The sequence below is a fragment of the Xenopus tropicalis genome, chromosome 7 (genome assembly GCF_000004195.4).
Source record: "Xenopus tropicalis strain Nigerian chromosome 7, UCB_Xtro_10.0, whole genome shotgun sequence".
NCBI lineage: Eukaryota > Metazoa > Chordata > Amphibia > Anura > Pipidae > Xenopus > Xenopus tropicalis.
The window spans coordinates 4,178,421-4,194,626 of NC_030683.2; the positions used below are offsets into that span (position 1 = coordinate 4,178,421).

The following is a 16,206-nucleotide window of genomic DNA, read 5'->3' on the forward strand; positions in this document are numbered from 1 at the left end:
GATACTGACCCATATAGTCAGTGCCGGTCCCGCTGACCCAGTCCTGCCCAACGCTAGTTTGACCCAGGCAAGTTTCCCCCATTCCCCAATCAATGTGCAGGGGAGGGGTTGATGTTCAGGCCCAGGCAGGGGCCCCTAAGGTGACAGAACTGGTGGGCCCCGGACACCCCAGTCAGAACCTACATACAGTAGTACAGCAGCTCAAGCAGTGGTGGACAAACTACGACCTGCGGGCCACGTCTGGCCCATTGGTCTTTTTAATCCGGGCCGCCGACTCCGCAAGTACCATCATACGAGACTTGGCGTCTGGGGACTGACAAGCAGAAATGGTGTAACGCTGGCCCGGCCCGTCTGTAAGTCAATGTGGCCCCTGAGCCAAAGAGTTTGCCCACCCCTGAGCTAAAGCTCCTCTTACTGTATATGTGTAAGAGTATAAGCCATATATACATAGCTAGAGTTCTATACATAAATATCATTGGGTAAGACAGATACAGTACAGGTATAGGATCTGTTATCCGGAAACCCATTATCCAGAAAGCTCCGAATTACGGAAAGGCCATCTCCCATAGACTCCATTATAAGCAAATAATTCACATTTTTAAAAAATGATTTCCTTTTTCTCTGTAATAATTAAATAGAACCTTGTACTTGATCCCAACTAAGTTATAATTAATCCTTATTGGAGGCAGAACAGCCCTATTGGGTTTATTTCATGTTTAAATTATTTTTTTAGTAGACTCAAAGTATGGAGATCCAAATTACGGAAAGTCCCCTTATTCGGAAAACCCCAGGTCCCGAGCATTCTGGATAACATGTCCCCTACCTGTATTATCCTTCTTATGGGGCTTATTTATAAACACTGGCCAAACTTTCAGCTGGGCAGTGACCCTCGGCAACCAATCAGAGATTTGCTTTCATTGTTTTACTTTACAGCTGGCTATAAAATGGTAATCACTGATTGGTTGCCACGAGTGACTGCCCATATACAAATCTGCCCGGCGTTATTAAATGACCCCCGGAGGGTACTGTTTAACTGGAGTTTGGGAAGGATGAGGAACAGTATATAAATCATGCAGATAAAGGAAGCAATAGACAATAAAAGTAATACTGAACGTGTAAAGGGGAAGTAAAATGAACACTTGCCCTTTAAAAAGGGACCCAAACACAGCCCTAGAGCAACAAGGAACAAACAACTGAAAAAGCAAACAAAACAAATAGGATTCCAACACTGAATCAAACAGAAAAGTCACGAGGGGAACATGAGTGCGTGTGAGAGAGGCGCAGGGCAGTTACAGGAGGGAAGGGGTTAAAGGGGCACTGCTGCAGGAACACAAATAGTTACTGACACTTGAGATCTGTGACATCATGGAATGTAGCGAAAGACTGGAAAGGAGACTGGGGGGGGGGGGAGTGTACTTCCCGGTGCACAAGTGGCTGTTTCCTTCCTGGAAGCTTCGAGGCAGTCCTGCCTTGCTTGATGGCAGTGATACCCTCCCCAATGCTGGTTGGTTTACTTGGATACACTGGGTGCAGTGGCGCAACTCCCCGCGTGGGGGCAATTATAATGGAATCATAGGCAAAAACACAGACCCTTTGGGAGAAGTAAAGGTTAAAAAACGTGGGGTGCCAATTTATTGAGTAAACTGCCAGGGAGTCAAATTGCTTTCTGTGTGGCACCGGCCCAGGGTAATTCCATAATCCAGTGTATTCCCTGTGCCCACTGGGTTGGCACAGGTGCAGTTTAGTACTATTGCCTGTCTAGTTGGGTGCAGGGGGTACTAGGGTAACTAAGTACAAGAGGGCAGGAGTACTTAGAAGTATGGCAATCTGATATATCTGTGCCAGCAGGGAAAGCCCCATGTGTGCCACTACTGGCCTACTGGCAACTCCCAGCACCCACCCTCGGCCTGGGCACCCCAGGTGCAAGTTGGCACTTTGTATTCTAATGCCCAAAGCTGATGGATTTGCCCTGCTTCTTGCACCAAGCTCAGAGCCAAAAACATGATAAATATATATTTCTCCTTGCCGGCGGCACAGTGCCAGGCTGAGACCTTGGGCACACTCATGCCCACAGAACCACCTGAGCTCAGAACAAGCAGCTCCGGTACTTTGGGTCGGCAGGAACATGAAAGGTTTCTGAGCTACAAACAACACGACGTGCAGATGGTTGGAAGGGTCTGGCAGGGGAGCGGAGACGCTGGCACCAAATTCCCTTCGCTACACGCCTAATTGCATACACAGCGAGAATATGCCATCTGCGCCACCCGTCCCCTTATATATTTATACCCCGGATCACAGCTGGGGGATATTTTTGACGAGGGAATTTAGTTCAGCAGAGCCACAAACTCAAAGGAAAAAAACAAAAGTAACTGCTGCTCCTGTTTCCCTGTCGTTTGCCCATTAACTCGTCTCTGGCAGATTAAAGGTTCCCATTCACTAAATACACTGGTGCCCCCCCCCCCCCCCACACTGCCAGGATCAAGACTAAAGGACAAGTAAGCAACAGGCAACAGGGCTCTGTCAAAGAAAACCATAATATCCAGACATAATGATTTACTGAAAAGGTGGTGGTCACATGGAACTGCCACCCAGTACAGAAAGCAAACACATTATGAGGCTTGGTAGATGGCCCCCTACAGGTCGGCTCTGATTATTAAATAGAATGGTGCTCTGGCTGAAAAACATGCCCATCAATATAGGTCACACCCCAAATTGGTCCCAGCCACGCCCCATTATGCAAAAACATTCCAATTCATCAGAGGGCGATCATGGGAATTTTTTTATACGGGTCACATTCTACTTGTTGGCAGGGCCCCATGGATCGGGGGGGGGGGCGTGACCACTGGGCTTATAACTAGGGCACCATAAGGGAAACCCTGGCCATGATTACTGATGGTGGTACTGATTGGGAAAACCCAAAAGGGACACTGACAGGGACACTCCCACCTGTTCCCCCACCCAATTGTGGGCCTGACTCTAAGTTCACGTTCAGTTCTACCATTCTCCAGGGCTAATGCTGTCTCATTGCTAGGATCAATCACCCTGGCAACAAGAATCAGATTGCTTGTAAAACTGGATTACCAACTCTTTTTTACCCTGTATTCTGCCATTCCTAATTCCAATGCCTGGTTGGTAAGGTCCGTGAGCCTAGCAACCAAGAAGCAGCCTACATTTCAAACTGGGCGGCTTCTCCCGGGGGCCCACGGCGCATTATTACTAGATAGGAAAGTGTAGCAGAACCACATGATACACAGTGAGGGAAAGAATTCTAACCCTTTAATGGCAGCTTCTGAGCCCCCCAGCCTGCTGTGCCTATTGTTAGCTTCCCTAGGGGCCACACTTGTGTCGTGTCTGTGCTGGTGCAATGCACACACGTGCAACTCACACTACTGCCAGCCAATCACAAGGGCTGCCCCAACCTTCATTCTTAATTATGCTGGGTGCCAATTCCTTCAGCAAACGTGTTAAGGAGAGAGATATTCCCTGCACTGCTGGTGCTGACTCCTGACACAATGTAGCAGAAGACAGCTGATTGACTGACTTGTAGGATCAATTGAGACATGACGGCCAATTAGAAACAAGCGAAGCGTGAAGTTGAAGAAAATAAGACAAACTATGTGGCTAAACAAGTTCCCGGCATTATATGCACAGCCAATGGGAAGAGGAGGATGCTGGGAGCTCCGTTACACTGCCTGACCAATGAGCACTTTATAGCTTGTGGGACTGGAGCCCAGAAAGGAGAATGAGCTCTGGGGTCAGTAATGCAGATTATAATAAATCACTAATACTGTGCGGCTAATAGAGCTGGGCGGCTCCGCAATGCAGGGAAGTTTACCTTATAATGAACTTTGTAGCAAGGTGTAAGCAATTTACCATTGGTCATCTCCATTATTTGGTTCCTTTTGCTAGGATGCCACTTACCGTAGCAACCAGAAAGTGATTCGATTTCAGTGATTCGTATCACAGATTGGATTAAGAATAAGAACTAAAAGATAAAAATGCAATGAATTCCCCTGAATGGGCTGCATTTATAAAAACTATATGAATCTAAATGAAAATCACAGAAACAGCAGTGGATTCAGGGAAGGGCCGCCCAGCCGAGACAGAAAAATATCCAGCAATTCTATGGGCCTGAGGCAATTTCATTTAATTGCATCTGAAATAAGGAGGATTAAGGTATTAATGCCAACATGGTCGCTTGTTCCACATTAATTACAAAGCTGCAGAGAACTGCCCCACATGTGACAATTGCCCTCGGCTGGGGTAAATGAGCATAAACAGAGGGGTGAATGAGGCTAACAAGTCACCCAGTGACCCAACTACTGAGCCCCGGAGCCCAGCGCTTGCATTATAACAGCGCCCCATGGAGGCACGTCAAGGGTGCCCCTTGCCCTCAGGACTATATCCGGCCAACTGTTAGTCAGCCCATTGGTGTGGCCCCTTACGTGGTCCAATAAGCTGAAAGCTGCAGAAGTCTGCTCTACAGGGGCCCAGTGAGCGGCTGAAATGGTACCGCATGTGACCCGCTTTCATTTGTTGGATGGGGAACTGGGTCGGTACCGCAGGGAAGAGAGAAGAGATGCCAGAGGGTCACAGTAAGAACCATAAGCACGGTATGGGGGGGGGGGGTTGATAAACAATTTATTATTATTAACATGTATTTATTAGGGATCAGCCAAATCTTTTGCAAAGGATTTGGGGTTCAGCCCTAGTATTTATAGAGCCCCAACACATTCCGCTGCACTGAACTACATACAAAGCAACTGATACAAGAGGTATAGAAGGCCCTGCCCAAAGGAGCTTACAATCTACAACCCAGGCCCACTGCAGCCTTTTCCATTTCCCAACACAATAGCCTCCATTACACCGGAAGTGATATCACCATGAAACCAAAGCAAAGGCATCAGCGGGCAAACCGTGGCATCACAGAACATGAGAGGAATAAGTTCCACCTATGGGGCAGAGGGCAGTCTCGGGGGGGCAAGAAGGGCATTTGGAGTGCACTACAGTCACACCTGCACCATTTACCCTGCAAACAGAACTTTCTCAGACCCAGAAGGTACTTTCCAAGGCCAAACCAAATTCATCCCAAATTGTTCCTGCCCCACCCCGGCGGGACCCTGTGCCGACTTACCCAGCCCGGTGGGGAGGTCCGTTAGCTCCTCGCACAGGTAGTAGTCGTCGGGGTTGAGGTAGGGCATGTGCTGCAGCACCGTCTGCTTGGGGATAAGGTACAGCACCTCGGCGATCTCCCCATCCTCTATAATAGACATGCGCTTCACTGAGTTCCCGGGTTTGGTTCTGCTTGGCTGCTGAGCCTCCTTACTGCGCCCCGACCCGCACAGTCTCCCCAAAGTGTTCAGTCTAGGGAAAGGCAGCATCTCAGGCAACAGAACCCCAGGAGCCTGCAGAGAGAACCCACCCGAGGCCTTTGTGCCCCCCCGGCGGCCACGTCTCGTCAGCCTTCTCTGGGCACCAGTGCCAACGTTACAGGTGGCACCTCCATAGGAAACCGTATAATCCCAGATTTGATTGAAGGATAAAATAACCCCTATTTGGGCCAAAGAAATGCTAAATTCTATGGCGGAACAAGTGCCAGTCCGGAGCCGGCCCGGTCCCTTGGCTGCACCTTGTCTGCTCACTGTAGGAGATTAAGACGAGATATATTTGCTGTGATTATCAGCAGGGGATTATGGGCCAGGCCAGGTCACATGACCTACATCCCCCAGACCCACAAGCAATCACAGAGAGGGACAGGAGATCCCCCCCCCCCATTGCCCCTCACTCCCCCGCAATCAGATTAAGAGCAAGGGAAATCTGCCTAAATGGATTACTTTGCAACTTATTAAAATTATATCCCACTGGGGAGGGGCAGTTGGGCAAATAATCCCGCGTAGGCCGGGAATGAGAATGAATCTGATCCGATAGAGCGAAAATTCTGATGTAACCGACCCAAATTGAATTGGGTTTTATTATTTGTAGTTTTTTTAATTATTTCAGTTTTTGTTCAGCAGTTCTCCAGTTTGGAGTTTTAGCAGCTATCTGGTTGCTAGGGTCCAAATGACCTTAGCAACCTGGGAGTGGCACCCTAACGTTGGCACACTCACACAGGCACCCTAACGTTGGCACACTCACACAGGCACCCTAACATTGGCACACTCACACAGGCACCCTAACATTGGCACACTCACACTGGCACCCTAACATTGGCACACTCACACTGGCACCCTAACATTGGCACACTCACACTGGCACCCTAACATTGGAACACTCAGGCACCCTAACATTGGCACACTCACACTGGCACCCTAACGTTGGAACACTCAGGCACCCTAACATTGGCACACTCACACTGGCACCCTAACGTTGACACACTCACACAGGCACACTCACACTGGCACCCTAACATTGGCACACTCACACTGGCACCCTAACATTGGCACACTCACACTGGTACCCTAACATTGGTACACTCACACTGGCACCCTAACATTGGCACAATCACACAGGCACCCTAACACTGGCACACTCACACTGGCACCCTAATGTTGGTACACTCACACTGGCACCCTAACGTTGGCACACTCACACTGGCACCCTAACGTTGGTACACTCACACTGGCACCCAAACGTTGGTACACTCACACTGGCACACTCATAGAAGATCACTCACACTGGCACACTCACACAGGCACACTCACACTGGCACACTCACACTGGCACACAGGCACACTCACACTGGCACACTCACACTGGCACACTCACACTGGCACACTCACACAGGCACACTCACACTGGCACACTCACACTGGCACACTCACACAGGCACACTCACACAGGCACACTCACACTGGCACACTCACACAGGCACACTCACACAGGCACACTCACACTGGCACACTCACACAGGCACACTCACACAGGCACACTCACACTGGCACACTCACACTGGCACACTCACACAGGCACACTCACACAGGCACACTCACACTGGCACACTCACACAGGCACACTCACACAGGCACACTCACACTGGCACACTCACACTGGCACACTCACACTGGCACACTCACACAGGCACACTCACACAGGCATACTCATAGAAGATCACTCACATAGGAACATTCAGAGTGTAAGCTCACGGGGGGCACACACCCATTGGCACACAGAGGGCAACACTAATAAAGGAACAGAGGAGAGAAGTTCACTCTCACTCCAATTCACATTTCATATAAAGGAAACAGGAAAGTTCCCAACTCCCAGCACCTAAGTGCCAGTCCCACCTGGCAACTGGGCAGAATATTGGGCTCAGCGCCGTCACCGCTTAATCCTGCATTATTTCCATATCACGTCTATGGGAGGAGCGCGGCCCATAAATATGTACCTATCCCAATGCCTGTAACCCAATCTGCATTGCAGCACAGTGTGTAACTGACACCCCACCGGCCATTGCAATGACAGGCCGACCTTCCTGCAGTCTCTGCCCCGAACCCCACCCCAAAGGCCCAAACCCAAACACAAGTTCCAGACCCACACACACCTATATATCAACATAAATATCCACTCGCTGTCACTTTCTGACGTCTACTGTCCCACTGACTCCTGACTGCGCTCAGCCCAAGGGGTCCCGTGACTGCCCCCGCAGTATTGGGGTTCAGAGGATATGTGTATGTGTGTATTTTGGGGCAGCTAAAGAAATGCGAAGACTGGACGTCCATCTCACTCCTCATTTCTGCCCAAAATCATTCTCCTTCCCAGGGCTCAGGAGGCAAGTAACTAAAAACACAGAAAGAAGTAAACAAAGAAGACCAATTGCAACCCATCTAAGAAGATCACTGTCTATATAACCCACTTAAGGTTGGGGTGCTGTGGGGCCACCCATAGGTAAGTCAGATGGGCTGTACCTCTATCAGGGATCAAATAAACTGAATGGGGTCCCATTATATTGCACCAATCACGGCAGAACTTAGCCATTTAAAACAGGGATGGGCAACACTGGGTGTCCGGCTATCAAACCACAACTACCCCAAAGCTGAAGAGGGGATGCTGGGATTTGTAGTTTATCTAGCTAACCACAGGCTTCCAGTGACTGATCTACAATCTTCCATGTTGGAGCAGAACCAGGTTGTTTATATTATAACAACCCCCCCCCCGCCATCTGTTGGTGGACTACGAACTGGAGACAGGGGCTAGCAGGGGTTGCTGGGAGTTGTTATACATATAGCCCCTTTAACTGCGGCTATTATTCAAATATTTTATATATAGGGGTAATAAGGGGCATAATGGTGGCTACGGAACGGGCCGGGGAATATAAAGTGCCCAGGGTTAAAATATAGATTTGCTAAACAGGTCAGATCATCTTAGAGCTTGTAATCATGCGTTATTAGTACCTCTGCCCATGGAGCTTACAATCTAATTCCCCTTTACATGCAACTGTGAAACAGCAGAGAACCTGGGGGGGCGGGGTACACAAACTTCCCGGCTCACAATGAAATCCAAGGCCCCTGTACTGAGGGGCAGTAACCCTGTCACCGCTGTGCCACCAGGGGCTGCTGGGAATTGTAGTCTGAATGTTGTATAAAGAACAATATATCAGGGTAGCGGATCTGGGTAAGGGGAAGGTAAGGCAATGAGACAATAAACACTGCTAGGAAATGCAGTTGGGAAGGGCACTCAGTGCCACCCAGCACCCCGGCACCCTGACTCTACAGGTAACACTGCGCTCCAGTCCCACACCCACTAAAAGTCGGAACAGGCAGTTACACCTCACCGTTAACCCCGAAGCAGGCGGTGATCTTCTGGGCATACTGGCACAGCCCGTCATACTCCTCGGCCACCTCCACGTAGCAGGGCTCTCCTGCCCCATTCATGGCTCCGACGCTGCTGCCTCTACTCGCAGGGACGATGAGCAAATGGAGGTTTTCTTTCCCTTTCCTCCTATTTTGGTTTGGGATCATGAATAATTGAAAGGGTGAATCAAATCTGCTGAGCTGTCGGCCTTGGGGCTGATGCTTAAGTGGCGCTCACGGCACTGCCCTTCTGGCTGCTCGGGACCTTCTCGTTGGTTCTTTGGGCTGAGGCGGGTCAGGACTTGGGTCCGGCAGGGAGTGTCGGCTAAAGGTGAGGGTGGACATTTCCGGCAGAGCTGTCACTGGAGGGGGGACTCTCCCATAGGATCCCAGAGGGAGGGGAGACGACTGCAATAAGGGAATGTTTGGCTCCAGGAGCCGCCGCCGGGGCCACCGCTCATCCCCTGTCTCTCTAACGGCAAAATGATCGAAAAGGTTTAATTACATCATCTGGAGGCGCAGACAGGGCTCCCCGGGAGAAAGCAATCAGCCAGCGCCGGGTCAATACCATTCATTCACATTTCATGAGCTGAGGCGCTCCCACTCCGGCATCCGTATCATGCTTTCCAATCTGCAGCCTCTTGGTGTTGTTCAACTGCACCCATACAGCACCCATAGGTGGCTTCCACCTCAATGTACACCCCAATATTCCATCCCTTGCTCCTGAATAGTTTGATATAATTTCCATCCAGACTCCATTGTGTTAATATAACAGACATTAGCCAAGCGGGCACACCCACGTCCCATAATTCACACCGGGCACCCAGTGATTAGGAGGGCAGCCATGTTTCCAGATGGAGGACACGGTTACTGTATTTATCATGCCAGAAATCATATTGTAACTGGAGGCAGGGGGCTATAATATAATGAGCGCTACTATAATGGGGGATATACGATATTGGGGGGATTCAGTATAAGGATAACAGGTGTTTCTCCAGCCGGTGGAGCCTACTGTGCCATAAGCCTTACTGTGCCATAGGCCTTACTGTGGCATAAGCCTTACTGTGCCATAAGCCTTACTGTGCCATAGGCCTTACTGTGCCATAGGCCTTACTGTGCCATAAGCCTTACTGTGCCATAAGCCTTACTGTGCCATAGGCCTTACTGTGCCATAAACCTTACTGTGCCATAAGCCTTACTGTGCCATAGGCCTTACTGTGCCATAAACCTTACTGTGCCATAAACCTTACTGTGCCATAGGCCTTACTGTGCCATAGGCCTTACTGTGCCATAGGCCTTACTGTGCCATAAGCCTTACTGTGCCATAGGCCTTACTGTGCCATAGGCCTTACTGTGCCATAAGCCTTACTGTGCCATAAGCCTTACTGTGCCATAGGCCTTACTGTGCCATAGGCCTTACTGTGCCATAAGCTTTACTGTGCCATAGGCCTTACTGTGCCATAAGCCTTACTGTGCCATAGGCCTTACTGTGCCATAGGCCTTACTGTGCCATAAGCCACACAGACTTATTAAGCACATTCCTTCATAACAACATGATTTTCAATGGAGCCACAGTCCCAACCTGCATCTTTCTATTACTGATATACATGTACAAATGTTGGAATTAGTCTTTGCTTGTGAATCAATCAGTTCATCATTTTCTATTTTTGCATTCCTGATGCTTCTGACGCTACTATGAAATATTGACTTTAAAGCGCTAAAATCTGCTTCCCTCAAATTCAGAGTCTGTGTTCCTCCAGTGCATATTCGCCTAATGCAACAAACATTAAATGCGATGACATTATGGTCACCGGGGGCTCCACTACTTGCACATTTGCTATACATTCTGGGTTGCTACAAATCACTGGATCCATTGTTACTATCTATTAGAATTGCCCCGGCAGTGCTATGTACAGTAAGTATCTGGATAAATAAAGCAAACGTATAACATTTCTAAGAACTTCTGTGATTTTGGAGAATTTTTATTTCTAGTTGTCAAGATATTAGCAGTTTCTAAACTGGCAATATAATGAATTTGAAACAACAGCCCCATCGGTCCCTAGTAAAGACCCCGGCAGCCATAGTGTTCCTCAGCAGAGCAACCAGAACCTGGTAAAACAGAGCCCTCTAGTGGCCACTCTGTTATTAACAGAATCCTGATTAATTACTAACTAATCTAAATGACTGGTAATCCTATTGGCTCCCACTGCATCTGCATAGTGCCTCCTCCTCCACTGGGGGATACCCTAACCCCACTCATGGGATAAGTGACTGGTTTGCTTATAAATATCACATAATTGAGCAATTTTATATAAAGAATTGTAAGGAAAATTAGGCCTCTTTTACTCAGTCCAACCACACTGGGTAAGGTGCCCGCCCCTTTAATGGCAACAATAATCTCATCATCCATTAAATCTTCCCACTCAAGTGCTGACTCAGCATCTAACTGCTATTTATACACATATGTGGCTCAGGCGCAACCACTCATTTGCCCCAAAGCAGTTACTCCTAGCAACCAATCAGGAGGCACTAGGCCAATTAAGGGAGTCAACTAATCATTTCTGTTTGTTTATTATGTGTGTGTGTGTGTGTGTATGTATATGTATATATATAAAAAGCAGGGTTTGGGGTAATGGGTCATTGCCCCAAAAGCAGGGGTGGCATCATAAGAAATCTACTATTATGTACAGATATCAGATCCGACTTTCAGAAAAGCCATCTCCCATAGACTCCATTTTAATCAAATAATTCACATTTTTAAAAATGGTTTCCCTGTAAGAATAAAACAGTACCTGTACTTGATCCCAACTAAGATATAATTACCCCTTATTGGGGGCAGAACAGCCCTATTGGGTTTATTTAATGGTTAAATGATTCCCTTTTCTCTGTAATAATAAAACAGTACCTGTACTTGATCCCAACTAAGATATAATTACCCCTTATTGGGGCAGAACAGCCCTATTGGGTTTATTTCATGGTTAAATGATTCCCTTTTCTCTGTAATAATAAAACAGTACCTGTACTTGATCCCAACTAAGATATAATTACCCCTTATTGGGGCAGAACAGCCCTATTGGGTTTATTTAATGGTTAATTGATTCCCTTTTCTCTGTAATAATAAAACAGTACCTGTACTTGATCCCAACTAAGATATAATTACCCCTTATTGGGGCAGAACAGCCCTATTGGGTTTATTTAATGGTTAAATGATTCTCTTTTCTCTGTAATAATAAAACAGTACCTGTACTTGATCCCAACTAAGATATAATTACCCCTTATTGGGGGCAGAACAGCCCTATTGGGTTTATTTAATGGTTAAATGATTCCCTTTTCTCTGTAATAATAAAACAGTACCTGTACTTGATCCCAACTAAGATATAATTACCCCTTATTGGGGCAGAACAGCCCTATTGGGTTTATTTCATGGTTAAATGATTCCCTTTTCTCTGTAATAATAAAACAGTACCTGTACTTGATCCCAACTAAGATATAATTACCCCTTATTGGGGCAGAACAGCCCTATTGGGTTTATTTAATGGTTAATTGATTCCCTTTTCTCTGTAATAATAAAACAGTACCTGTACTTGATCCCAACTAAGATATAATTACCCCTTATTGGGGCAGAACAGCCCTATTGGGTTTATTTAATGGTTAAATGATTCCCTTTTCTCTGTAATAATAAAACAGTACCTGTACTTGATCCCAACTAAGATATAATTACCCCTTATTGGGGCAGAACAGCCCTATTGGGTTTATTTAATGGTTAAATGATTCCCTTTTCTCTGTAATAATAAAACAGTACCTGTACTTGATCCCAACTAAGATATAATTACCCCTTATTGGGGCAGAACAGCCCTATTGGGTTTATTTAATGGTTAAATGATTCCCTTTTCTCTGTAATAATAAAACAGTACCTGTACTTGATCCCAACTAAGATATAATTACCCCTTATTGGGGCAGAACAGCCCTATTGGGTTTATTTCATGGTTAAATGATTCCCTTTTCTCTGTAATAATAAAACAGTACCTGTACTTGATCCCAACTAAGATATAATTACCCCTTATTGGAGCCAAAACAATCCTATTGGGTTTAATTACTGTTTAAATATTTTTTTAGTAGACTTAAGGTAGGAGATCCCAAGTCCCAAGAATTCTGGATAACAGGTCCGATACCTGTATATATATATAAATGGTGGCCAAATCATTAAGCTGCCCACTACCTTGCTACTAAATCCTAGCCATTAACACCAGCTGTTGAGAGGTCTATATGGAACAAATATAGGCTGCCAAACTACAACTCCCAGCACCCTCTGCTAATACTTGCAGTCCCATAACACTCAGAAGGCTGCACTTGGTGCTTCACTAACTGGGGCATCTGGTAACTAACTGATAACCAAGTATAGTTACCCACATACATTGGTGTGAAAAACTATTTGCCCCCTTCCTGATTTCTTATTCTTTTGCATGTTTGTCACACAAAATGTTTCTGATCATCAAACACATTTAACTATTAGTCAAAGATAACACAAGTAAACACAAAATGCAGTATTTAAATGAGGGTTTTTATTATTTAGGGAGAAAAAAAATCCAAACCTACATGGCCCTGTGTGAAAAAGTAATTGCCCCCTGAACCTAATAACTGGTTGGGCCACCCTTAGCAGCAATAACTGCAATCAAGCGTTTGCGATAACTTGCAACGAGTCTTTTACAGCGCTCTGGAGGAATTTTGGCCCACTCATCCTTGCAGAATTGTTGTAATTCAGCTTTATTTGAGGGTTTTCTAGCATGAACCGCCTTTTTAAGGTCATGCCACAACATCTCAATAGGATTCAGGTCAGGACTTTGACTAGGCCACTCCAAAGTCTTCATTTTGTTTTTCTTCAGCCATTCAGAGGTGGATTTGCTGGTGTGTTTTGGGTCATTGTCCTGCTGCAGCACCCAAGATCGCTTCAGCTTGAGTTGACGAACAGATGGCCGGACATTCTCCTTCAGGATTTTTTGGTAGACAGTAGAATTCATGGTTCCATCTATCACAGCAAGGCTTCCAGGTCCTGAAGCAGCAAAACAACCCCAGACCATCACACTACCACCACCATATTTTACTGTTGGTATGATGTTCTTTTTCTGAAATGCTGTGTTACTTTTACGCCAGATGTAACGGGACACGCACCTTCCAAAAAGTTCAACTTTTGTCTCGTCGGTCCACAAGGTATTTTCCCAAAAGTCTTGGCAATCATTGAGATGTTTTTTAGCAAAATTGAGACCAGCCATAATGTTCTTTTTGCTTAAAAGTGGTTTGCGCCTTGGAAATCTGCCATGCAGGCCGTTTTTGCCCAGTCTCTTTCTTATGGTGGAGTCGTGAACACTGACCTTAATTGAGGCAAGTGAGGCCTGCAGTTCTTTAGATGTTGTCCTGGGGTCTTTTGTGGCCTCTCGGATGAGTTGTCTCTGCGCTCTTGGGGTTATTTTGGTCGGCCGGCCACTCCTGGGAAGGTTCACCACTGTTCCATGTTTTTGCCATTTGTGGATAATGGCTCTCACTGTGGTTCGCTGGAGTCCCAAAGCTTTAGAAATGGCTTTATAACCTTTACCAGACTGATAGATCTCAATTACTTTTGTTTTCATTTGTTCCTCAATTTCTTTGGATCTTGGCATGATGTGTAGCTTTTGAGGTGCTTTTGGTCTACTTCTCTGTGTCAGGTAGCTCCTATTTAAGTGATTTCTTGATTGAAACAGGTGTGGCAGTAATCAGGCCTGGGGGTGACTACAGAAATTGATATTGAAATTGAAAATTGAAATTGATAAACCACAGTTAAGTTATTTTTTAACAAGGGGGGCAATCACTTTTTCACACAGGGCCATGTAGATTTGGAGTTTTTTTTCTCCCTTAATAACGTAAACCTTCATTTAAAAACTGCATTTTGTGTTCAATTATGTTATCTTTGACTAATAGTTAATGGTTTTTGATGAGCAGAAACATTTAAGTGTGACAAACATGCAAAAGAATAAGAAATCAGGAAGGGGGCAAATAGTTTTTCACACCACTGTAAGTACTCAGTGTTACCGACCTATGGCTATTGGAAAGCGCTACCCTGCGGCAGTGAAAGGGTCGCGGGATGAATTAGCATTAACGAGGCAAATGCACATCCTGGCAGGATTAATATGGCTTCATGCGCCATCGATCCGATTGGACTCAGAACAAACTGATGTTCTTGGGGCGGGACATCGGGAATCACAGAAAGACAAATGTATCAAATGTATAAGAACTAATAATAAGCCCCCCCCAATCCTGATTCCAAATACATTAGCCAATACTTCCCCCCGGATCTCTTACACCCCTTCTCATTGGCTTCACCCATGATCCCTTGCAAAGTATTGAGCTGCCTATACACGCACCCATATAATCCTAAGAAACTTAGTTTCGGCCGATTTTCGGACCGCGTGTGGGCTCCATATTATCGTCCCGTGACTTTTCGTACCATGGCGATCAGTCATTAGACAGGTTAGAACATTTCTATTGGATAAGGATAAAATCCCTTTCGTACGATTGGTGCCTGTAACTATTTCATGTTCAGAACCTCCTCCCATTGGTTAATTTAGGGCTTTACCCTACAATGTGAGTTTCAGATCGTTGCATTGAAACGTACGACCGATATCCCAATGTATATGTATATGGGCACTTTTTTCTGTATTCTCTGAAACACATACTAGGGCTCATTTACAAACACTGGGCAAATATCCACCTGGGCAGTAACCCATAGCAACCAATCTGTGATTAGATTCTTCCAGCCAGCTGCAGGTAGAACAATGAAAGCAAACTTCTGATTGGTTGCCAAGGGTTACTGCACAGGTGCTAATTTGCCCAGTGTTTATAAATGACCCAGATGATCAGCAAAGGATAAAGTGCACCTATAACCCATTTAATTTGATTGTTTGGCCCCACTTTAGGTGGGCATATGGGGGTAAGATCTGCCCAATTAAATTGCCCAGCTGTATCCCCTAGTTACACTGGCAAGTGTCCAATGACTTAGACTACTAGCCCGTAACATTACTTGGTGCCCAGTTGCACTAAACTGTGCCCAGTAACATTATTTAATGCCCTACACACTGCCCAGTTACCCTACTTATTGCCCAGCTACTCTATATGTGTAATGTGCAGTTGTGCAACATGTTAAAATTAGGAGTGTTTCTTATTTCCCCTTTACACAGGCAGTGTAATAAGGACAAATAAAAGGGCACACATTGTATAAATGGCTCCGCCTCCTTGTGGCCAAACTCCTGGTACAGCTGGCTGGGGATGCTGGGAATTGTAGTCCCAGTCATGTTTCCCATTGCCCAGATGCAGGAGAGTAATTAGCAGCTCAGTGCAAGGTCAGGGGACGCTGTTCTACGGGCGCAGCAGGAATACGAGTCGCAGG

General features: G+C 46.3%; 1 protein-coding gene across 30 annotated transcripts in view; it reads right to left on the reverse strand.

Annotated features, from left to right (window-relative positions):
* Window positions 1-16,206, reverse strand: part of ablim1 (actin binding LIM protein 1) — a 147,568-nt gene that overhangs the window by 117,034 nt on the left and 14,328 nt on the right. For 3 of the 30 annotated variants that reach the window (XM_031906289.1, XM_031906288.1, XM_031906291.1), the window contains exon 1: window positions 5,135-5,592. The exons of 1 other annotated variant lie outside the window; for it this stretch is intronic. In XM_031906289.1, coding sequence (XP_031762149.1) covers window positions 5,135-5,381 — 247 coding nt within the window. In that variant the 5' untranslated portion in view covers window positions 5,382-5,592. Of the gene's footprint in view, window positions 1-5,134; window positions 5,595-8,770; window positions 8,857-16,206 lie in introns of those variants that run through there. 26 more of the 30 variants (XM_031906298.1, XM_031906307.1, XM_031906286.1 and 23 more) reach the window with 18 other exon arrangements.